Source organism: Schistocerca americana, chromosome 2 (assembly GCF_021461395.2).
Source record: "Schistocerca americana isolate TAMUIC-IGC-003095 chromosome 2, iqSchAmer2.1, whole genome shotgun sequence".
Taxonomy (NCBI): Eukaryota; Metazoa; Arthropoda; class Insecta; order Orthoptera; family Acrididae; genus Schistocerca; species Schistocerca americana.
Window position 1 is genome coordinate 572,619,195 of NC_060120.1, and position 26,012 is coordinate 572,645,206.

Here is a 26,012-nt window from a genome sequence, read left to right on the forward strand (position 1 = left end):
AGACAGGAACTAAAATTGAGGGTAGCAAAGCAAAAGCTGAATGCTTAACTCCATTTTCAATTGTTCCTTTACAAAGGAATAACCAAGAGAATTGCCCCAATTTAATCGTCGTACCTCTGAAAAGACAAATGAAATATTTATTAGTGTTGTTGGTGTTGAGAAACAGCTGAAATTGTTAAAATTGAACAAAGCTCCTGGGCCCGATGGAATCCCAATCAGATTCTATACTGAATTTGCAGCTGAGTTAGCCTATCGTTTCTAACTGTAATCTATTGTAGATCCCTTGAACATAAGACCATACCCAGTTCTTGGAAAACAAACACAGGTCACCCCTGTCTACAAGGAGGACAGTAGAAGTAATCCACAAAACTACTGTCCAATATCCTTGACGGTTTGTTGTAGAATCTTAGAACATATTCTGAGCTGAAACATAATGAAGTATTTTGAACAGAAAGACCTCCTCAATGCCAGCCAGCATGGATTCCGAAAACATTAATCATGTGAAACCAAACTCGCACTCTTCTCACGCGACATACTGAAAGAAAGCATAGGAACAAGGCTACAAGGTACACGTAGTGTTTCTTGATTTCTGAAAAGCATGGCTCACTACCACACCCATGCTTGTTGTCAAAATTGCGATTGTATGGGATATCAAGTGATATTTGTGACTGGATTGAGGAATTTTTGGTAGGGAGGATGCAGCATGTTATCTCGGATGGAGTCATCATCAGACGTAAAAGTAATTTCAGGTGTGCCTGAGAGAAGTGTGTTGGGACCCTTGCTGTTCATGTTGTATATCAGAGACTTTGCAGACAGTATTAATACAGTATAACCTCGTTAGTGCGAACTCGCATAAGACGAACTCGCAGTTAATGCGAAAAAAATATTGGTCCCGCCAGGAATACATTAGTTCTTATGGCATGTTTTATCGGTTAGCACGAATTTCGGTTAAGGCGAATTACGAACTCTGTTTCAGTTCCTAGCATAATTAAATTTCACTGTAACACGAACTTCCAGCCTTAGAGTATTCTAAAGCATAATTTTTTTTCCAAAATGAATGTAGGAAATGGAGCTAAAAAGCTAATTATACTTATTGTTGACTCGTTTTTAACATATTGTAGGTCGGTAGCCGTGATTATCACCTCAACAATCAGTGTATGCTGTACATTGTAAGATATTCAATAATGTGTGCAGCAGCATTTAGGAATGTACTCAGTGCCAGATTTGACAGGTGTTCTGTTAGTCATAGCTGTATCGAGTTGGAATACTGAATAAAAACTACAGTTACAACCGGTACCGTAGCACACGAAAATGGCAAAGAGGAAACAGACAGCTCTAAATGTACAGTTAAAGCTTAAGATTCTAGATGGAGTGGACTGTGGTACTAAGAAAACAACAATTGCAGAGCAGTTTGGAACACTTTAATCTACTTTATCTACGATTATTAAGAATCGAGAAAAAATTATTAATGCTGCGGCATCAGGTTCTGGAAACAAATCTAAACAACTTCATACTGCCAAGTATGAAGACATCGAGACGTTAGAATGGTTCAATCATATGCATGCATCTAACATGCCTTTAAATGGCCCTGTGGTTCAGTCAAAAGCAAATGATATTGCTAAAGATATGGGCATTGAAGACTTCCGTTGTTCTGCTGGTTGGTTGTATCAGTTCCAAAAGAGGCATTCAATTTCATCTGTACAAATTTGTGGTGAAGCAGGTAAGGTTGATGAAGAAAGTGCGAACAGCTAGTTGCATTAATTCAACTGAGTGAGGGAAAAGTATGCCTTGTGTAATGTGTTTAACATGGATGAAACTGGTTTTTTCTACAATCTTTCTCCAAATCACACCCTGGGGATAAAAGGTGATAAATGTCGTGATGGAGCACGAAGCAAACAACGTGTGACTATTGTACTGTGCTGTAACGCTGATGGCAGTGAGAAATTTCGTCCTTGGGTTATCGGTGAATCCGAGAAACCACGTTGTTTTAAAAAACATAAATATGGACACTTTACCTTGCATCTACTCTCAACCTGCCATGGCAGCTGAGAGCACTAACGCACTGCTACCTGGACTCGGGTAGGCGCGCCGGCCCCGGATCGAATCCACCTGGCAGATTAACGATGAGGGCTGGTGTGCCGGCCAGCCTGGATGTGGTTTTTAGGAGGTTTTTCACGTCCCGCTTGGTGAATACCGGGCTGGTCCCCACGTCCCGCCTCAGTTACATGCTACGCAGACATTTGAAACACGTTTGCACTATTTCACAATTTACACTAGATACAGACAGCTGGGATACACTGATTCAATCCCTGGGGGTACTGGGTGGCGGCAGGAAGGGCGTCCGGCCACCCCTAAAACTAACCTTCCCAAATCCATTCTAACCACGCCGACCCTGCGATCGCTGTGGGACTATGGTGTAAGCAAAAGAAGAAGAAGAAGAACCTTGCATCTACTCTCACCACAAGAAAGCTTGGATTGATGGCACATCATTTCACAAGTGGCTTCTTTTTTTTTCAACAGTTGAATGGTTGCTCAAAATAGACATGCTCTTCTTACATTGGACAGATGTACTGCCCATAACATTCGTGATCTGAACCTATCCAACATAAAGGTTCAGTTTTTTCCACCCAACGCCACAAGCCGCCTTCAGCCTTTGGACGAAGGCATAATCTCTCTCATAAAGAGAGCTTATCATAAGCGACTTGTAAGAGCTGCAATTCGTGCTGCTGAAAACAATAGTGCAACCCCAAATTGGAATCTGCATTACACAATAAAAGCCATCGCAGCAGCCTGGAACTCAGTATTGCCACATCATATAGGGAAGTGTTTTAACAGAGCTTGGAGACATAGCAACACTGATGATATCCACGAGTTAGAAGATGCCACTTCACCTGATGAATGGACAGTTCTGCAGGACGTTGTGAACCCTGGGATTAGTTTAGAAGAATTCATTAGTGTAGACGACGATGTTGCCGTATGTGCTTCTGTGGAATCGGATGTGCCAAAGGCTGTGAACGAGGTGCAAGAAGGGCCATCTGAAGAAAGTGAAGAGGAAGAGAATACAGACACCATTCCACCTACCCGTCAGGAGATGTTTACAGCCTTGGACTGTTTAGAACGGTTCGCCTCAACATCCGATGTCACTACTGGGTTTACGGACGCTATCATTACAATTGGTTGTGAAATTACAAAATATTATCGTTCCCATAAACGTCAGCGTACCGTGACCGAATTTTTTCCAAGAAAGTATGTGTTCGGATTAACTGGAATATCATGATGTCCTAAAATTCTTTCAATCAAATTCTGACACTCAAGAAGGACATCCCAAAACTGAAACTACAGATGAAAATATAAAAAAGTGCACAATATGATATTGAACCGTTGATGATTAAATGTGTATGAAATAGCTCGTGTCACAGCTATATCAGGATAGAGTAAATTTTATTTGAGAATTAATAGTTAGAATGCTTCGTACAAGAAGTGTACCACATTTGTTGAATATTGACCAAAAGCAAATGTGTAAACAAATCTACCCACGTTGTTTAGATCAACGTAAAAAAAAAAAAGTAATTGATTTAGAGTACTGACATGTCCATCAGTTCATGCTAGAAATGAAACAGAAATCAGTGCAATGTGTGGGAGCCTGTGGCACCACACTGAAGGTGTTGAAGTCTGTTTCATCTGCGGGAAAGGTTGAGACCAGTGTTTTCTAGGATTCAAGGAGAATTGATTACCTGGCAAAATATATACTGTATAACTCTTTTGGGCTAACGAGTTCAAACAATATGTGAAAACAGCCTGGATAGGGAAAAAAAAAGGATTTTTCTTATATTAAGAGGGCTGAGTGAAAAGTAATGCCTCCACCTTCGTAACTCTTCAGCAGTTGGCAGTATTGGTATTTGGTAGGTACTGTCTTGTTCCATAGCCTTTCTCTAGAGTGCCAGGTGGTAGGAAACCTTAGCATTGAATGGTTGTGTTGTTACAGTGTAATGTATGGAACCCTGCTCAGACGGTTGGTCAATGCAATTTAAGCAATGTGCTGTCATTGAATTCTTGACAGTAGGTGTCACCGCAAAGGAGATTCATCAGAGAATAAAAGCAGTTTATGGTGATTGTGTTGATGTGAGTACCGTGCGTCATTGGACGAGTAAGCTTAAAAATGTTGAGGGGGGGAACATCTGACCTGCTTGACAAACAAAGAGTTGGACATCCAGTGACAGCAACCACCGAGTTTCACGAGCAAAATGTTGACAGATTGATTCAGGGCAATTGTCGTATCACTTGGAGAGAAATTGCAGGGACAATCGGCATTTCACAAGAACGTGTGGGTCACATTATTGCTTTGCTTGGCTATCAGAAGATCTGTGCACAATGGGTACCCCAGATGCTGACTCCTAAATTGAAAGCACACAGAGTTGAAATTTGCCAGGAACTTCTCTCATCTAACAACGCACAGTACTCACATCAACACAATCACCACAAACTGCTTTCATTCTCTGATTAATCTCCTGTGGTGTGACACCTTCCGCTGTCAAGAATTCAATGACTGCACTTTGCTTAAATAGCATTGACCGACCATCTGCGCGGGGTTCCATACTTTACCCTGTAGCAACACAACCTTTCAATGCTAAGGCTTCCCACCAACTGGAGCTGTAGAGAAGAGACTATGGAACAAGCCAGTACCTGCTGCACACCAGTGCTGCCAATGTTGAAGAGTTATGAAGGTGGAGGCATTACTTTTCAGTCAACCCTCATAGAACAATCTGTCCTCTCACAAAGGGTTTTTAGCAATGGAAATGCTGGGAGGTTGTAAGTAAAATAGTTAGACCATCGAGCCTTTATCTACGATTTGACAGCCTCTGATTTCCTTTTTATTACCACATTTAAAGTAATTAGCACCTGGAGAGCTCCCCCCCCCCCTCCCCCCCTCCAACAGTCGTAAATGGGTACCTAGTAAACATTCCAAAATCACACTTCTGAGATAAACTCATCTTACTGGGAAAACTTTGGCCAAACCATCATTTTAAAACGAGTTCCTTTCTTCTTTTCTACCTGAAAATCACAGTCTTTGCTTACCAGCCTGAGAAATTTTTATCTTGTCCTTGTAAGGATCAATCAAAAGATAAAAATTGAGACTTCTGAGTTTTCTGGATACTTTGAGTGATAGTATGTTTTTGGGTTCATAATCTGTCTGAAATTTGAGCACAGAGCATATACAATACAGTGCTCTGAGGAACTGGACAAGAAAAATGTAATTGTCAGCTCAGCTGCAAACCTAAAGCATACTTTTAATTATTAACTTATGTTCAACATATTCTATGATTTAAATGGATAGATAAATCTACTCACCAAGCAGCAGCAGGGGAAAACACACACACAACACACAATGCACATGCACACGCACACGCAAAAGGATATAACTATTACAAGCTTTCAGAGTCAGTGGCTCCTTCTTCTGGCAGAAGAGTTGAAGGGGGAGGTAGAGGGGTGAAGGTGAAGGACGGGAGAGGTTTAAGGAAAGGGGTACAGCTCAGAAAAGCCACTCAGAACCCCGGGTCAGGGGAGACTTACAGGATGGGATGAGAAGGGAAGACTGACTGTTGGGGACTGCACCGAACAAGATTTGAAAATCTGAGAGCTGAAAAGTGGAAGACAGGGTAATATGCAAAACAGAGATCACTACTAAAACATCATGCATGAGTTAATAAAAGTGAAAAGCTAAGTGCATTGTATGTAGCAGAGGCGGTAGGGGGGACGACAAAAAATAGACGAGTCAAGTTACTGTGAAAAAATGGTGAGACAGAGGGAATTAACGTAAGTTAAGACCAGGTGGGTGGCGAGAACAAAGGACATTTTATAGTGCTAGTTCCCGCCTGTTGAGTTCTGAGAAACTGGTGTCTGGGGAAGAATCCAGATGGCGGATGTGGTGAAACAGGCACTGAGGTCATGACTGTCATGTTGTACAGCATGCTTTGCAACACAATACTGTGTGTTGCCTGTATACACCCTCTGACTATGTCCATTCATCCTGACAGACATGCTGATGTAAAAGGCCGAACAGTGTTTACATAACAACTGGTATATGACATGTCCTTTCTCAGGCGCTCTCCCTTTGATAGTTTATGTTTTGCCAGTTACAGGGCTGGAATTGGTGTATATGGTGATAGGAGGATGCACAGGGCAAATCTTGCAGTGGGGACGTTCACAGGGGTAGGAGCCATAGGGTAGGGAGATGGGTGCAGAAGGAGCATAGGGTCTGACAATGGTTTTGTGGAGATTGGAAAAGCTATTCTAGATGTGGTCGGCAAATTCTGAGAGAGAGTGGATTGCATTTCAGGGCATGATTTTAGGAAGTCATGGCCTTGTCGAAGTAGCTGATTGATACATTTAAGACCAGGGTAAAACTGGGTGATAAGAGGTGTGCTCTGAAGTTGATTTTTTGGAGGGATCAGCAGTACCAGGATTGGATGTGATTACCTGGGAAATATGCTTTTCTACTAGGCTGCTGGGATAATTACATCCAGTGAAGGCTGAAGTGAGAGCGGTGATGTATTTCTGTAAAGAGCCTGCATATGAACAAATATGTTTGCTTTGAATGGGAGGGAATGTTTGACATGGAAAGGATGGGAACTGTCAAAATGTGTGTAGTAATGTTTGTTAGTAGGTTTGATGTGGACAGGAGTGTGTAGCTGGCCTCTGGTGAGGATAAGATCAACATCTAGGAAAGTGGCTTGGGATTCGGAATAGAACCATGTGATATTTAATTGGGAGATAGTATTTAGAGATTCCAGGAATCTTAATAGGTCAGTCTCACCATGAATCCATATGGCAAAGATGTCATCAATGTACCTGAACAAAACTAGGGCCTGAAGGCTTTGTGGGTCCCAGGAAATACTCCCCTGATCTGTTTGTATGGCTGAAGTAATTGTTTGTATAAGTTAATTAAGGTGAGGAAGAAGGATGTCATAGGCTTCAAATCAGATGGGCATTGACTGAGGAAATGTTCAGCAGCAGCAGGCAGACCATGTACATGGGGAATGTTCTTACAGAGGGAAATGGCGTCAGTGGTGACAAGCAAGATTTGTGGTGAGAGTGGGATGGGCACGGATTTCAGACGATATAGGAAATGGTTGGTGTCCTTAATATGGGGTGGAAGTCTTTGTACTGTGGGTTGCAGGTGTTGATCAACTAAGGCAGGTATACATTCGGTGGGTGCTCCCGACCTGGGGTTTTAGGTGACTTTTCTGAACTGTACTGCTTTTCCTAAACCTCTCCAGTCCTTCTCCATCACCCCTCTCCCCTCCCCTTCAACTCTTCTGCCAGAAGAAAGAGCCACTGGCTTGCAATAGTTAAAACCTTTTGTGTGTGTGTGTGTGTGTGTGTGTGTGTGTGTGTGTGTGTGTGTGTGTGTATTCCCCTTCTGCCACTTGGTGAGTCGATTTTTCTACCTTTCTGTTTATATTATAATATTAACAATTGATTGTTTTCATGTATTCTGTGATTTGTAATCCTCTCTACCATTGCTTTTGTCATAAACAGGTTTTCAGTACTTGCTGAAGCATTTTTGGATGATAATTTTTTGAAATCATCAGTTGGAACGCAAGAAGCCTTTCTTCGCCTAGCTACTTCTATGTGTTTGGAGGTATTTAAAAGTGCAATTTTTGTATTTTTGCTGTTCTATTTGTACAGTCTTAAAGTCCTGATGAATGTTTTCCTTCTGCAGATTGGAAAAGAGTGCCGTATGGCAGTCTGTCACCTTGGTGAAATGATAGTTCCTCGTGTTTTACATCTGTTTGACAAATTATCAAAAGAGAAGGTAATATTATGTGTGTTATATATATGCTACTTTCTTCTTGTCTTAGGACAACTTTTGCAATTATCTATGCAAGCTAAAAAAAACTACAGTTAGTGATTTTCATTCAAAAGTACAGATTTTGTTTCTGAAATTGCTATTTATGTCACAAGAAATATATCTAACCTTCATTTTTCAGTATACTTTTTTTTCTTCTAAGTACTGCTTTCAGCTGTGTATTTGTGTTGTCATCACACTGAAATTGACATGTTTCTTCTGCAGAACTATGGGAATAAGTGTGTGTTCTATCATCTCATAAAATTATGGGTAGTTTCAAAATGGACAATTTTGAAAAGTTTTCATGAAAAATCAAAATCTGACTTTACATGTGAAAACACTAATTTGCTAATAAGCACAGCAAATAAAACAGTTCTTGGGTCCGTGTTGTTATGTGAATGGTAGTTTTGGCATCATTATGAACGTAAAGGTGGGCTACAGAATGAGTTTTCTGGAAAATGTAATGATGAAATTATTATTTTTGGGATCAAAATTAAACCAATACCATCAGTCATTGCACCAGTTTATCAACCAGTGGCAGAAAGTAACTATGATCAATCAGAGGAAACATAAAAGGAGATGTGAAACTAATAAAATAGCAACAAGGTAGGAAAATTCATAGGGGGACACTTAATGCTCCATTCCACAAGAAAAATGAAAGCACAATTTCATTGGGCTGAAAGAAGAAATGAAACTTAAGTGAAGTAAGGTACATTTGTAAAAGAACACGAGGCATATAAAATTATCAACTGGATTTAATCATGTTCAAACAAATACGTAGAAATCAAACAAAGGAATGTAAACCATACCCAGCTGAAAATATGGATTTGCGTCCTAGTGTAACAGTAATGAATGGTATGTTGAAATTCAAGAGAATAAAGATGATGATGAAGAATATGATGAAGTGGCATGTAGTAAAGTTAAAAGGAAAGCACGTGTGATGGAATGACTTGTAACCAAAAACTATTGGGGTATGTAAAAGCGATGAGGATAATTTAATAGAAGTGAAATATAGTAAAGAAGAGAAATGAATGCTATAGAGGTTTCCTCTGTGATAGCAAACACAGAGACCAAAAACTGATGGATAGCTTATGAAAAACTCTATGTTTGTAGGTAAAAGGAGGACATTTGTAGGTAAGAAAAGGACATACAAAAGTGAAGAATTTGAGAGAGGAACCCATCATTGTCAGTCTCTTGAAAATGAAGTCAACAGTAAGTATAGAATAAGCATAATTGGAATGATAAAAGGATGAAAGAGAGATAAATAGAGTAGAAGTTCATTCTGAATAATTGTGAATGCAACCTTCATAATTTTTTGGGTTCATAGGTTTAATAACATTTCCTATTCATCTCTGTTCTGGTTTCAGAAGAATAACTTTATGGTTTTATGAGCATAAGCTTTTGAATGCTAGTAGACTGTAGAAAGAATGTTGTTTTATAGTGCTATTTTTTGGTCTTAAGATAAAGACTCCCCTTCTCTTATTTAAACTATTTATAAAAAAATTAATTAATCCGTAAAAGTAGCTGTTGTAGTCCGTGAAGGTTACTTGAAAGGGCAATGTTGATGAAAATCTACTGCCAGTCACTTTGAAGACTTTCAGTTGACCTCCTTCAGAAGTGATAATCAGATTTTTTTGACATTACAATTTATGAAAAAATTCTAATAGTGGAACAATGTTGCTAAACTTGATCATCAGTAACTTAGTGTCTGGTCTAATTAATTTGTTTCATATATGTGTAAATAGGTAAATCGATTTTTCGTTCCAATCGCAGATAAATAGTTTGATAAAAGAATTTATCGGCATCATGTATACTGACAAAAATGAAACAAGTAACACCTTATACACTTTGCACAATATATACTGACAGAAAAAAAATCGCAACTCCAAAGAGGAATTGTGCCACGTAAACAAGTCAGTAGCCACGTTTCTACATCTGAAAGATGGTGTCTATTCATGTTTCACACCAGTCATGTAAGAGTTGCACTAGTGGTGATGCTTTAAATAAGTGCTGTAACAGTCTTGAACATTAGTTACCTTTGAGACTGGATGTGATGAGCTGATGTTAGTCAAGAATGCCTTTATGGTGACAAATACACCATTATCAACTCTTCACTGATTTTGAATGAGGTCGTGTAATAGTTGCGGAAAGATTTGGCAGGAATGTAGACTATATGTGATTGGTGGCAGCAGTGGTCACGAGAATGTGCAGTCACAAGAAGACTGTGCTCTGGATGGCCATGTGACATGCCTGAGACTGAAGACCATTGTTTTCAGTTATAGCTCTAGTACCTCGTACTGCACTTGCAGCAGCAATTTGAGCAAAAGTTGGCAACACACTGACACAACTAACACATACAAATCAGTTACTTGAAGAACAGCTCCAAGCCAGACACTCTGTAGCGTGTATGCCACTGACCCAAACCACCATTTGTGACTTCAGTGATGTCATGTGAGAGCTCATTGCAGGGCAGGGTGGAGGTTTGTTGTGTTTTCTGATGAACAGTGGTTCTGCCTCAGTACCAGTGATGCTCATGTGTTGGTCAGGAGATGGCCAGTTGGGGGCTTTCTGCCAACCTGTTTGGATGCTACACACATTGGACCTACTCCTGGAGTTATGGTCTGGGGTGCAATTTCGTATGTCAGCAGGAGCACTCTCATTGTTATTTCATACACCCTGACTGCAAATTTGTACATCTATCTGGTGGTTAGATATATTGTGCTGTCATTCATGAACTATAATCATGGAGTTGTTTTCTAACAGGATAATGCTCACCCACATACAGCTGTTACAATCCAACTTACTCTACAGAATATCAACATGTTGCCTTGGTCTGCTTGATCACCATATCTGTCTCCAGTTGAGTACATATGGGACATCATCAGACGACAACTCCAGCATCATCCATAAACATCATTAACCATCCCCAAATTACCCCACCATATGCAACAGGCATGGAACTCCATCCCACAGACTGACACCCAGCACCTGTTCGACACAGTGCATGAACATTTGCATGCTGGTATTCAACATTTTGGCTGTTACGCTGGATATTAATGTACCAGCATTCTACATTTGCAATGGCGTATCTCACTTGTACATTAACCTCTGATCTTGCAATGTTAATCACTTAAGTATGTTGCCTAGAAAAGTTTATTCATGAAATTTTATTACCCTACATTAATTAATTTTATGTGTTATGATTTTTTTTCTCTTAGTGTATTTTATTTTGTACCCATTTCTTGATTTATGGAGTAAGAAAGGAAATATAGGTAGTATATTTTGACCATGGGATGTCTTTCTCTAGCCTTCATGTTATCAGTTCATATTTTTTTTTATATATATGTCCGTTAATGTGTTTGATTTTCAGAATTTGGTTGTGGAATTTCTTTTGCTGCAAGTTCGTCTCCATCACCCAGCTGGAGCCTCAAGAAGTGATGTTTTGGGTGCTGCATATGCCGCGAACTGGGACCTGTGGCACTCACATTTGAGATCTATGTTTGCTCTTGTTGATTCGGAGTTATCATACACACACACTAAAAAACAGAGAGCGACGGTGATTAGCAATACATTTTTACAACTTGCAGTTGAAGTTTGCAAACAGGTTTGTTTAATTAATATATGCTCACAGGTATACATATATTAATACCAGCGATTCTGACACTACATTTTCAGAAAATCTAGAGGCAAAGAGTATCCATGGTTGTTGCACTTCTACAAGAAAAACATTGTTTTCTTACAAAGAGACAAATAGTTTTATAGCATATTAAACTAACTTAGTAATTTACAGATGGCAATTTTGGAGGCAGAGGTGGGAGATGGGGTTGGTGGAGAGAGGGAAAGGCACACTTACTACATGTTCACGAGTTCTTGAGTCGCATTATTGCCAAAGATTATGTGACCATGTTGGCTGACCAGGTCCATCCCATGGTACATTATTTATTCCTCAGTGGTGATACAGTGTTCCAAGATGACAGGACCTCCTGTTCCCACAGTTCGCTTCGTCCAGGACAGATTTTGTGAGGATGAATTTTCACATCTTTCTTTGCTACTACAGTCACCAGATCGCAATAGTATTGAATCTTTGTGGTCTACTTTGGAGAGAAGAGTGTGTGATTACTATTCACCTCTGCAATTGTTACTGAACTTGCCACTATTTTGCAGGCAGAATGGTATAAGACTATACAGGACCTGTACTTATCCATTCTGATATGACTGGCAGCTGTTGTGTATGCCAATGGTTTTCCTACACTATGTTAGATATGGTAATGTGTTGTGTTTTTGGTGTTTCCATATTTTTGCAACCATAATAATGTAGGGAGAAAGGTAAAAACTGACCAAATGTTCACCATATTGTGCAAGCACTGTAGCTCAACTGAGATGAGGAGTTGTGTTGGGTTGAGTGGACAAGGGGTGAAAGGAAGCGATGATGATGATGATGATGATGATGATGATGATGATGATAAATGGATTAGGAGGGGGAGATAGAATAGAGAAAGAGGGTGAATGTGGAGACCAGGCAGTGATAGTGGAATGAATGTAATTAGGATCATTGGGCAGTTGTGGAGGTAGGTGTGGAACAGGGGCTACTGGAGATTGATGCCAAGAAGATTCTGGTACTGAAGGAAATGTTGCAGTGGGTTGACGCAAGGAAACAACCCATGAGCTGCAAGATTGGGACGAGGATTTAAATATTGATGGACAAGTATATTTTGAAGGTTGGGTGGGTGGCGGAACAATATAGTGATTCTGACTGGGTTTTTCATAGTCTCTTCCTCTGTAGCATCACTCTTGATTACCATTAACCATTAAGCTGAAGGTCTAGATGAGTGTGTTATGGTGTTTGCTCAAAAATGTACACAACAGTACCATTTACACTACAGTCACACACACACACACATTAGCTTTTCAGAACGATGATCAGTTTATTAATTATAAAAACTTGTTAGTGCACAGAACGAGATCAGCACTTACAGTTGTAGTTAATTATTTTATTGTGACACAAAACATAGTTCACAGTTACATAAAAAGTCACATTTTGCAATTGACACTGTTCCGTAATAATTGACTTGATAAGGCTACACTACGATAGGTCAATTACGTCAGCCCATAATGAGAATCAACATGTCCCAACAATCACTTGTTCCAATGACAATAACATTCCACATGGTTACTAATCACAATACAGTTTAGTTAATAAGTCTCTTAATTTGAGGTACTCTAAATCTTTAAACATTAATATTAGTGAGTCTCACTGTTGTCAGTACGCGTATTTTTGCATATTAAACCAAGTGATTGTGGCCTGAACCAACACCAAGATTGCACCTGTTGAAGATTTTATTCATAGGCTGTCTAACTGAAATGCCCAGTTTGTGTGATGTCTGACTACTTATAGTCAGCTGTAAGAATAAATTGAATACTAAATAATGCTTTACAGATGGCCTAGGCTGGAATGTACTGTTTTTGATGTACTAATGTACTACAAGAACCAGTAGAATTTTGGATTATAGATTATGTTGCTGGTAAGAAATTCAGAAAATATACATAGACGTTATTATTGTTACACAATGTGGATCCCCTTGTTTACCTGTTTGAGCATCATATTACATACTGGAGTAAATTATGTGAAATTATTAATTCCTGAGGTTATTAATTAGTACTGTACATCATATTGTACAGAAAAATTAAGTTACCAAAAGATGATAGTAGAAAGTCAGAATCTAACAATAGCTAGGGCAAAATCTACAATTGGTAGTGACTTGGAACTTTTAAGTTTAATTCTTTTGGAACATAATTAGTTTTAGGTAATTTAAAATGTGGTACTGGAAAGTCTGAATGTTAAGCTTCGAATCTGTAGGCTAGCTTTCCTAAATATATTGATGAACTCGTAGGGTTTTGCATTTTCTGAACTGTATTACCAACACATTAATTGTAATTACTAATTATTAATGCTCTAATGAAAACTAATTACATCACTGTAAACAGAACAACCAAAATAAAAACTTGAGTGATAAGTCTAAATAAGATCTTGAGATTTTTGTTTAAGGCTTCTTCATTCAGTAAATCAGTCCTTGGATGGGTATCAACTGGATGTCCTCCATATCTCTCTGTCATAAGCATTCTCCTTCATTTATTTGTAACTTCTTCCTCTCTTCACGTCAACTAGCATTCCAAACTTCCTTCTTCCTCTCTCCTTTTTTCCTTGTACATTTCTCTCCATGATTCTATGATAGGAGACCCTGCTCAGCAGCTCCTTATTTCTCATTCTGTTGATTCATTCACTTTCTCCATTCCTCTCCATGACCATAACTCAAAACTTTATTCTTTGTGTCTGTCTGTTCACAATTTGATAACCATAAGACATCACACTCCACTCAAAGAATTTGACGAATGTCTTTCTAAGTGTGATGAGGATGCTTCTAGCTGTCGGCAAACCTTTCAGTCTTCCGAAAGTTCTCTTCCCTATGGAGGTTGTGTTTCTCATTTCCTCTGTACAACTCCCAGTAGGCATTATCACGCTTGCCAAATACTGGAATGACTGAACTTGTTCTAATACCATTCCATCTAGTGATATATTAATCATTCATCTTCTTTTCTGATTCTCATAACTGTGTCTTGCGAATGTTCACTTTCATTTCAAGCACATTACACATATTTAGAATATTTTTCATGATTACCTGAAGCTCTTCTGTCATTTCTGCTAGCACAGTCATATCATCAGTGTACTTTGATGGTTTTTATTTCTTTCTCCTCCCGCTACAAGTCCTTTTCATTTTTCCTGTGTCTTATTGGTCATCTTTTCAGTATATTTATTGGAAAGTGTTGGTGACATACAGCAACATAGTCAGACACCACTTCAGTTTCATATTTCTCTATTCAAACTACCGCTTTCTGTTTCATATAGAGTTGCTTTATAAACCTCCTGTCCCTCCAGTCTATACCAGTATCTTTCAGAATCTTCAACAGCATACATCAATCAATTCTGTGCATATGAGTCCATCTAAATCTGTCATGTAGGTGTAAAATCGAACAGTGAAAAATCTGGGATAGAATAGTGGTAATATTATGAAAATGATAGATTGCAACTCACCATACAGCAGAGGTGTTGATTTGCAGATAGGCACAACAAAAAGACTGTCAAACAAGAGGGCTTTTGGCCAGAAATGCCTTCACCAGAATTAGACCACAAACACAACTCACACACACAAACCACAGAGACTATGGTTGTGTGTGTATATGTGTGTGTGTGTTTTTTGTCTAATTCTGATGAAGGTCTTTTTGACTGAAAGCACACTTGTTTGACTCCTTTTGTTGTGCCTATCTGCAGCTCAACATCTACGCTATTTGATGAGTATCAATCCTTCCTTTTCGTAATATGGCCATGTGTCACATGCCAAATGATACATGTGTTGAAAACGAGGTAAAAATTAGCAAAAGCACTTTGCTTATCTTTGGGAATAGAAAAAATGTAATGGATAGCAAGACTCCTCCATGATATGTTACAATATGGTTTAGCTTTTCGAGGCCAGGGTAATACTCGGGCATCAGAAGAAGGTTGGTTAACAGATTTATTGGTGTCAGAAATCTACTCTGTAGGAATCAGCATGAGTTTCGAAAAAGACGATCGTGTGAAACCCAGCTCGCGCTATTTGTCCACGAGACTCAGAGGGCCATAGACACCAGTTCCCAGGTAGATGCCGTGCTTCTTGACTTCCGCAAGGCGTTCGATACAGTTCCCCACAGTTGTTTAGTGAACAAAGTAAGAGCATATGGACTATCAGACCAATTGTGTGATTGGATTGAAGAGTTCCTAGATACCAGAACGCAGCATGTCATTCTCAGTGGAGAGAAATCTTCCGAAGTAAGAGTGATTTCAGGTGTGCCGCAGGGGAGTGTCATAGGACCGTTGCGATTCACACTATACGTAAATGACCTTGTAGATGACATCGGAAGTCACTGAGGCTTTTTGCGGATGATGCTGTAATATATCGAGAGGTTGTAACAATGGAAAATTGTACTGAAATGCAGGAGGATCTGCAGCGAATTGACGCATGGTGCAGGGAATGGCAATTGAATCTCAATGTAGACAAGCGTAATGTGCTGCGAATACATAGAACGAAAGATCCCTTATCATTTAGCTACAGTATAGCAGGTCAGCAACTAGAAGCAGTTCATTCCATAAATTATGTGGTGGTACACATTAGGGATGATTTAAAATGGAATGATCATATAGAGTTGATCGCCGGTAAAGCAGATGGCGGACTGAGATTCATGGGAAGAATCCTAAGGAAATGCAGTCCGAAAACAAAGGAAGTAGGTTACAGTACGCTTGTTCGCCCACTGCTTGAATACCGCTCAGCAGTGTGGGACCCGTACCAGATAGGGTTGATAGAAGAGATAGAGAAGATCCAACGGAGAGCAGGGCGCTTCGTTACAGGATCATTTAGTAATCGCGAAAGTGTTACGGAGATGATAGATAAACTCCAGTGGAAGACTCTGCAGGAGAGACGCTCAGTAGCTCGGAACGGGCTTTTGTTAAAGTTTCGAGAACATACCTTCACCGAAGAGTCAAGCAGTATATTGCTCCCTCCTACGTATATCTCACGAAGAGACCATGAGGATAAAATCAGAGAGATTAGAGCCCACACAGAGGCATAGTGACAATCCTTCTTTCCATGAACAATACGAGACTGGAATAGAAGGGAGAACCGATAGAGGTACTCAGGGTACCCTCCGCCACACACTGTCAGGTGGAGTATGGATGTAGATGTAGATGTAGAGGAGAAGATAGCATGGCAGATCTGATATGGATGAACGTGATTGGATATTGTCTGTCTGTAAAGGCTCTGGAAAGGTTATCTGTATATTTAGACAATGCCTATCCACTGCAGATTTTATACCCATGGGTGGTGAGGCTGTAAGGAAGAGGTCTTTTAACGTGGAATGAGTGACAGCTATCAAAGTGGAGGTACTGTTGGTGCACTTGATATGAACAGATGTATTTGTGGAGCCATCTAAGAGGCAGAGATCATCATCCAGGAAGGTCACTCATTGAGTTGAGAAGGACTGGGTGAAGTGGATTTGGGATTAGATTCTGAGGTTATGGAGGAAAAGGCAAAGATTGTCACTGCTGTGACTCCAGATCCTGAAAATGTCATTAATGAATCTGAACCAGACAAGGGGTTTTAAATGTTGATTGGATAGGAAGGATTCCTCCAAATGGCCCATAAAAAAGCTGGCGTAGGATGGTGCCTTGCATGTACCCATAGCAGTACCACAGATTTGTTTGTAGATTTTTGCCTTTTAAAGTGAAATAATTGTGGGTCAGGATATGGATAGCTAGGAGGGTTAGAAATGAGGTAGTAGGTTTTGTGTTAGGATGACTTTGGGGAAGGTAGTATTCTATAGTAATAACACGATGGGCATGGGGGTGCTGGTGTACAAGTGCTCTATGCGTCTACAATGACCACGAAGCAGTGTGGTGGTAATAGGATAGGAACTATGGAAAGGCAGTGGAGGAAGTGAGTAGTGTCTTGAATGTAGTATGGGAAGTTACGGACCATAGTTTGGAGGTGTTAGTCAACAAAGGTAGAGGTTTGTTCTGTGAGAGTGTTGTACCCAGCCACAATGGGGTGACCTGTATGGAGGCCTATGGGGTAGTGTTTGTGGAGTGTGTGAGATTACAGGTGTGAGGAGGGAGATGGATTCAGGTGTCAGGTTTTAGGATTGACCTAAGGCCTTGAGGAGCTGCCAGAGGTCATGTTGTACTTCTGGGATGGGATCATGGTTGTAAGGTGGTATGCAAATATAGATGGAGACCCTCAGCCAAACGGTCACTATGATTCATAACTGCTTTGGTGAAACCTTTGTCTGTGGAAAGTATGATAATGTCTGGATTGGTTTTCAGATTAGGGACAATTGTGTGTTTTTTAGGAGTGATGCTGAACTCACTTGGGAGGGATTTAGGAAAGGAACAGGTGATGAGTGGGTGTAAGGGAAGGAGATTCACAGTTGGATGGAGGTTAGAACTGTTTCAAAGAATGTACTGTGTGGGGTTTTGATTGGCTGTAAACAGTAGGGGAAGTGGTCATGAAACATTTCCACTGCAGAGAATAAGTAAAGGAAACAACGTCCTTTATAAGTCCGTCATGGTTGAACTTAGGTTTTAGGGTAAAGATGATGCATTTAGAAAGTAATGAGACTTCTGCAGGGGTCAGAATGTTGGGCAGAAAGGTTGGCAACAGTGTTTTGGGATGGATGTTTCATGGAGGGTGGAGGAAGTCTTTGGGGATATGGCAGTCAGAGTAAGTCAGCAAGGCCAGAGAAGTAGGCTCTTTGTTGGCTGTAAGTTATCCTGTAAGACAATAATAGCTGGGACAGCTTCCCCAGATGGCTCTGGGAGTGCTGTTCCAACTGTTGACGGGCAAAAGTTTCTATTGCAATGATGGTATTCAGGAGGTTGCAGTTACAGAATAAAAGGTTTTTATGAAAGGAGTAGAGGCAGTCAAGTATGGTCTGAGCTTGAATTGTATGATTATAAAGACCAGTTTGGTGAGGGTGAAGGACTGATGGAATTGGAAAAGATGAGTGTTTTGCAGTAGCTTGGGTGACTGCCTGAGATGCTAATTTTAATAGTAAGCCTGTTAGTTGAGATACTATGGCTCAGACAAGATTTCAGAAAAAGGATGTGTGGTTGGAGTTTTGCAAGGGTAATGGAGAGTTTCTGAAACTGTCAAAGATAGATTGAGCAAGGATTTGTGATGCTTGGGAGACAAAATGAGTGATTGAAAAAATAGTTAAAAAAGGTTGAAAAATAGGAGGGTGAAAACGTATGATTAGACTGTTATAATGGAAATAAATGGTAGGTACTAGAGAAAGAGCTATGTTGGAAATTAGAAGGAAGGACGGAAAATGATTGAAACAAACAGGAAGCAGCAGTTGCACTTGTAAATAGATGTGTTCCATTGCAGTGACAGGAAGGAACACACATGCAATCATATCTTGAGGATGTAAATAAACATGCATTATCGGCTAACAATCAACTTGGGCGGCACGGGACGATAGTGGAGAATATGTTAGAAACAGCACTGAAATTAAAAGTTCAAGAGCAGGCAGTTATAGTATTGTGCTACTTGTGGGCTATTACAAAAGCAGACCTGTGAATAGTGCAACAGGGGCAGGTTGGTGTGTATTTTGAAGGCAGGTACTGCAGAGGAGAGGAAAGTATAGACGTATTAAGGAGTAAGGAGTGGGCAATGAGTTGTAGATAAATAAAGCCAGACAGTAATGGAGATAAAGACATATGGGAAGGAGGAGAGCTGAATCAGCAGTGTACAACAATAATGGAAACTTCTGGATGGAACAATATGAAAATAAGGGAACGGCAATGACTCACCTGTAGTGGACTGATCTGTGGAGCATAGAAGCATGTAACAGGAAACAGTATTCACTCTAGTTTTCGAGTAAAAGTACATGCCTTCACATGCACAGCCTGGGGTAGGGGGCAAGAGGGGGTAATGATAAAGAGATAAGTCTTTTGACAGATGACTCAGTGGCTGCACAATGACATGACTGGAGTACAAAGGATAGAGCAAAAATATATATCCTTGATCATCTCTATTCTAATCCTGCAACTGTGCCACGTGGGCAGCCCAGGTGCAAGACCTGTCCCATACATTCACCCACCACCTCCTACCACAGTCCAGCCATAGGCATTTCCTACCCAGTAAAAGGTTGGGCCACATGTGAAAGCAGCCATCATAGATATCAGCTAAGCTGTAATTACTTAACAAAATTCTTTGTGGGCTTGACAAGCAACCAAATGTCTAATCGCAAGAATGGCCTCTGCGAAACTGTGGCAAACTGCAAACATGACCATCCAGTTGCCAGAAATGCTGCACACCACAACAGGAAAAACTTCAACAGTTGCTTCACTTTTTAGGCCATTTGGATACTTCCTTCCAGCACTACTTTCTCTGAACTTCATGGGTCGGAATTCTCTCTCCAACATATCTTTCACTCTGGCCATCATCCAGCTTAAACCTCTGCTAACCAGTTTCCCACTGACTCACTTTACCATTTCCCATCTCTCTTCCATCCATATCACTCCTTTCCTACATCAGCCCAGGCAACTGCTTTCAATAATTGATCCTCAATAATGTCTTTGTTGTTGTGTATGTGAACTTGGGTGTGTAGCTTTTACTAGAAAAGGAACAAGAGGTTGAAAGCTAGTGAGAGTACTGTTGCCTGTTAGATGTTTCTGTTCTATCCCCATATTAGGCCCCTATATTTGAATGGTTGCCTTTCCCTTATTTTTTGTGCTGTTCCAACCAGAAAGTTCCATTATTGTTGCTATAAAACATTTTAATGTGTGTGTATTATTGTGGGTAAAATACATGAAAAAATTACATTGATGAAGACATGTAATTCAAATTCTTTTATAAAGTAATGTAATCACTTTTGGCGTCATCATTTAACAGTTAGAGACCAAGTCCACACATAGCTTAGGCCAAGACTTTGAGTTTAAAAGACAAAGCTATAGTATAGGCTCGGCTGTGATTTTCTCAATGCCCAAGCCACCTATTGCTTGAAAACTGGACTCATTACATATGCGAATAATGTATGAATGTCTTGTGAGGCAGCACTTGACTGGTGCTGCCTTCTGTTCTCAATTTCTAGGTTTATTTCAAAAGAAACATTAGCTGCTGTGCTGTCATGAATGGCTGAACCAATATGATCATATTGATGTAATTTTGGGTGTATACGCATAAGGTTTAACAGTGTGCTGCAATTCTGTTATAAATAAGTCATATTTGTTGAGTGAGCAAGAAATTTTGGAAGCCCAAGAGGAACAGACTGCTCAGTTACTCATCTTGCACATTTTTTGGACATTAGTTGTACTTTCTGTCATCATCATTCTAAAATTTGTAATCTGTTAAAGAACTAAAATAAATCTTGGAGCTTGGTCCTTTTTTTCGTATGTATTACCCTAGAAAATACGTCAATTACATATGTTCCAATACTGCTTTAAATAATGGCATAAATGGTCAGTTTCCTATAGTCAATACAAAATTACTTAAGGATTGACACTTCGACAGGAGCATAGCAAATCTCAGAACAGAGTTGCCATGTCCACACAGAACACAGGCGTATTCGTACATTTCATTCAGCTCGCTCAAACAGGCAAACTATTCACTTAATAAATATGGAAATCGCATTGTTCATAAAGAGCTACATTCCTTTATCATTTTAGTTTTATCTGCGGCAACAAATTATTAAGACGATACTAGGGCAGTTTACGAAAGTGCATTTTCACATGACATAACCAAATTTTCGACATATTGGAAACGTTTTTGTTATTGAAGTTAAGTGAATACCTTATGGGAATGAAATCTGAAGAATGCATATTATTTTCGAAACCAGAACTCTGTCGGAGATCTCTAATGCAAGATAATTTGAGTTAATCATGAAGCATAGTGGTCTGCTCGTGCATCAACTACTAATTGGGTGCCCATACAGTTTCAGAACGAGAGACAGATCGGAAAATGTATCTTAAATATGCCAACCTCTATCGTTTAGAAAGAATAAAAGTAATACAAATTAGAGGACCTCTGTATTACAGCAGTTATGTTGTTATCAGTAATATTTATTTTGTGTGATGAATTTCTGAGAAAAACTTTCTTTGAAATTAGTTGCTATTAAGATCTTATTGAAATTTCAGAACTTATGACAATGTAATTATGTTATGTAGGCACTTAAAGATGTGAATTGCGCATGCTCAGCGTGTAGCTGGATCCACCTGTGATCCATTTCTATAACGACAATGGAAAAAGTGTGTTGATGTTGCTATGTTCTTGAAGTGTCAGTGTCACTGCCACTTATCTTTTATTGAAATTATCTCCTCTACTGAATTTTCCAGAGCTTCATTCTGCCACGCCCTTTCCACAGTGCTCTGCGTGTGTTTGATGGCTTTCTTCCAATCTTCACCGGTGACTTTCCTGACAGCTTCTCTTGTGAGTGTGTTAACTGTAGAGAGACTAAATTAAAAATTATTCCTGGCAGTGTAACCTTTAATTTGGGTCAATATTATTTCTACTGGGTTGAAATGGCAGTGGTAAGGTGGTAGCGTAACGACTGTATGCTCATGTTTCTTGCCAATTCTTCAATTTGTTATTGGGGGAACTGTTGTCTATAGAGAGAGATTTTTTCCATAAGCTCCACCTTTTTCAGGTCACCACTTACATCGACATTATAATACTGAAGCCAGTCAATCATTTCCTCCTTTCAGTTTGTCATGGTAGGTACCTTGCCAACAACATCTGAATTATTATTTTCGAAGATTTCATATTAGTGAATATTCTAACCACTTTGTAAATGTAAGATGCTTCATTTCTTTGTGATAATCTCCTGTTTTCTTTGATTTAAAAGCAGGAGACAGTTTGGGAAAAAACCTTGCGAGATGTCTGCATGAAGGAAAATAAGTCTGCCACCCTTGCCAGAAGGCATTGGGCATTGCCATTGTTTCGTTAGCTGTGTCATCCACCCAGCCCTGCTTGACGTGACCAGTAACTGACCCACGTTTCGTCAAGCTACACCACTTCGTCGATATTTGTACTATGGGTGTCCCTTGAAAAGCAGTTTCACCATGCACCTATATCCTCCCTCTCCTTCATCAGCTTATGCCCACTGAAATGTTTACAGTGAAAGCCTAGCTTGTGTAAAACTGTGGACAAGGATGAGAGACTGCCTTGAAAAAATCCTGATTCTTTAAGTGTGACCAGCAAAGCCCTGATCATCATATGTTCCTTCCTGTGATAATAATCATAAACATGAAGACAAATCACATCCTGTGCAAACAAATCGATATTTGTATTCTACTTATCCATACAATGTTTTTCTCCAAGGGCATTAAGTTTCGATGATTCTTCAGCTTCCTTTTCTTTGTCAAACATTTCCTTCCCAATCTTCACAACAGTATTTTTGTTTGTATTTAAAGGTGCAGCAGTTCTGTCAATCGCTTCATTAGCAGAGAGCACCAGGCCTTCATTAAGTTTTTCATTTTCAAAGTAGGCACGTAATGCGCAAACCATTTCTCTTGACTGTCCTCATATGGCAGTTCTCTGCTCAAGAGAACAGCGATGAATTTTTCCACTTAATACTTTCAATGAACTTCCCGCTAACATCGTTGAGTACCGTACAATGAATAATGGAAACAACAAATAATGATAACAACAAGTATCGGTAACAAAGAATAGTGGTGACAATGAATAATGGTAACAACTTGTACAGCTGTAATAATGAACACACAGAAAGTCACAGGGTGCAACGATCACACAGGACAGCAAGCTGGGTGCAACTGAAGCCCGCTGCAAGCAGGAATTGTTGTTTGGGGTAAAGGTTTGGCAAGTTTGGGGATTTGCTGCAGCTGTAGGTGCTATGGTATTGGCGGAAAGTGGCCTGGGCCTGCACCATGGGTTTCCCGTGTGCTGCTTCTGCCCTCACTGTCAATTCTAAAGTAATTTTGGACAGACTGTAGGTCTGATATTCTTCTAAGTGGCTGGTCTACAAAGTGCTAGTACTGCACAGTTTGGTGAATTATGAAATAAAATTTGTACGATGAAGACATCCGCTCTGCCTGCCTTACTCCTTCCCTCCCCCATGTAGGGAGGGACAGGAAGGGGGGGGGGGTCTATATTAGCATAGTGTGACAATAGATGTGCAGGTAAGTCTGTAAGGACAGTGGACTGAAATATGTGTATCACTTAAATTTCATATTAACTTGGTAGTAGGTAGCATCATGTTTCATTCATCTAAATAATGTGATATTACATGAGAGTAAAACAAGTTTAAATTCTCAGATTATACTATATATCTGTATTCTTCTAATAACATATTTGTTACCCCCGAGCATCAGAAGTATAGAGAGTTGTGATGTTGATTTTTACTATTCATTTAAAGAAATCTTCCTTAGGTCTTCCACAATTTGACATAGCACAGGACTCTTTACAATATGCTTTTTTGTTAAAGCTGTTGTTGTTGTGGACATCTGAAATGGTCTGTTAAATGTGCCAAATCCAGTAACCATAATAAAATCTCTACTTGTGAGTCAGGAAGATTATAAATATTTAGGAAACAGGGAATTATTAACGTGTTCTCCCAAACACAGTTTCTTTGTTAGTAAGTAATTTTTGATGTCTGTTTCAGGTATTTCATGAACATTCCAGGTCCAATTCAAACCAAAGTATAAATGTACATGAACCTACCTGTAGTCCAGTTCTGAAGAAACGGCGCATTGCAGGAGGGTTAAGAGATATAGTAAACAACATATCAAAAATGAATACTCCAAAAGAATGCTGGCCATGGTGAGCATTTATGTAGGAGAATAAAAGGAAAAACAATTTCATGGGCAGTTACTGTTCAGTAATTAATCAGTTATTTCTATGTTAATGCTGATTGGTATTTTGAATTACTGAAAGATGATATTACTTAATTGACCTAGTCTGAAGTAGTTCACTTACCACAGTTATCTTGTCACTGCTAGCTGATTATGTATCAGGAAACTATTGTGTGTAAATTTTAATTCACGATATGAACATAAACCAGTAATTTATTTTTAGAATTTTTTACTTTCATCTACAATATTGTAAAAACATTGGTTTTCGAAATGATAGCATAAAACATTATCTTTAAATTAAAACTGATTTCCCCCAAAATTATCTTCACAGTACTTACTCTTCCAACATTTAACATACCTTTTTGTCCAGTTAATAGTAGTGATCTTGACTTTGTATATTGATCAGTTTTACTTTGATCCCTAAGTCTAGGTTTGGTGCAAGTATTGACAAAATCTAAACACAAGAATTAAAACTGTAGCTTTGAAGTTACAAGGCAATTTCAAAAAGTAGGTTATGTATTGTTATGGCTGCCCAACCAATATTTATTGAATGCTGCACTACACGTCAATATGACCAGATACAAGGAGCCTCAGCAGCCAGAGACTGTGATCGTGTGTGTGTGTGAGTTGTGTTTGCGTGTGTGTGTGTGTGTGTGTGTGTGTGTGTGTGTGTGTGTGTGTTTTGTGTAGTCTAATTCTGATGAATGCCTTTGCGGCTGAAAACTTACTTGCTTGACAGCCTCTTCATTGTGCCTATCTGCAACTCAGCATCTCCACTATATGTCAAGTAATCTATCCTTTTCATAATATGTGATTATTTCATCCTAGATTTTCCAATGTTTGAAAGAAACATTCAGAATGTTCTACTATTTCCTCAACAACAGAAATCCGCTCTTTAGTCATGCAGCCAATCATGAACCACTGTATAAATATGCTCATCATTAGAAAATCTCTTTACCCCAGATGTTCTTTCAGTTGGAAATTGCATTTTGGAAGAATTGGACTTACCATGTGTGCGGCTTTGGTCAAATTGTAGCACCATTTTGACATGACTGGATGCGACATTGCCCATATACTGCAAGAATTTAATGGTGAAATTTAGACTTTTGCCAACAAGAATCATACTGTCCCATGTACTTCAAGTTTGGAGTGCATTTATAATTGCCACGCAATTTTCATTGCGCACTTTGGTGCATCCGTTATCCACACTGCAGTAGAATTGTGTCTGTATAAAAGGTGGAACACACATTATCTTCTGACAATGAGCCACTGTTTTTGCACAATGGTTTTAATGAGGGATGACACTTGTAATTTACTTTCTGAAGTTACTGTAAAAGAAGGAAAAAATGACAGTTGGTGAAACTGTGACAGGACAGGGGCAACTAGAGACAAGTTATTTTTCTGGAACTGAAGTAGTTCATTTTGCAGCCAGTGTAATCAAGCCAAAGACTATATTTTATGGGCAGAACACACACAAGATGCAACAAGTCTACTAAAGAGACTGCCTATGCTATATTTGTTCACCTTCTTCTGTAGTATTGCTTCAGTGTGTGATCCATATCAGATGGTATTGATGGCGGACATTGGAAAAGTACAAAGAAAGACAGCTAGTTTTTCATTATTGTGGAATAGGGATGAGTGTTGCACAGATATGATACATGAATTGGAATGACAACCATTAAATCTTTTTACAGAAATTTAAATCACAAACTCTCCCCTCCAATTTCCAAAATATGTTGTTGACTCCTATCTACCTTAATAAAATAAATC

General features: G+C 39.4%; 1 protein-coding gene across 1 annotated transcript in view; it reads left to right on the plus strand.

The window, feature by feature from the left end:
• Window positions 1-26,012, plus strand: part of LOC124591556 (serine-protein kinase ATM-like) — a 456,741-nt gene that overhangs the window by 84,866 nt on the left and 345,863 nt on the right. Inside the window, exons 7-10 of the mRNA XM_047131742.1 lie at window positions 7,540-7,642; window positions 7,724-7,816; window positions 11,220-11,453; window positions 24,053-24,210. Of these exons, the coding sequence (XP_046987698.1) occupies window positions 7,540-7,642; window positions 7,724-7,816; window positions 11,220-11,453; window positions 24,053-24,210 (588 nt within the window). The remainder of the gene's footprint in view (window positions 1-7,539; window positions 7,643-7,723; window positions 7,817-11,219; window positions 11,454-24,052; window positions 24,211-26,012) is intronic.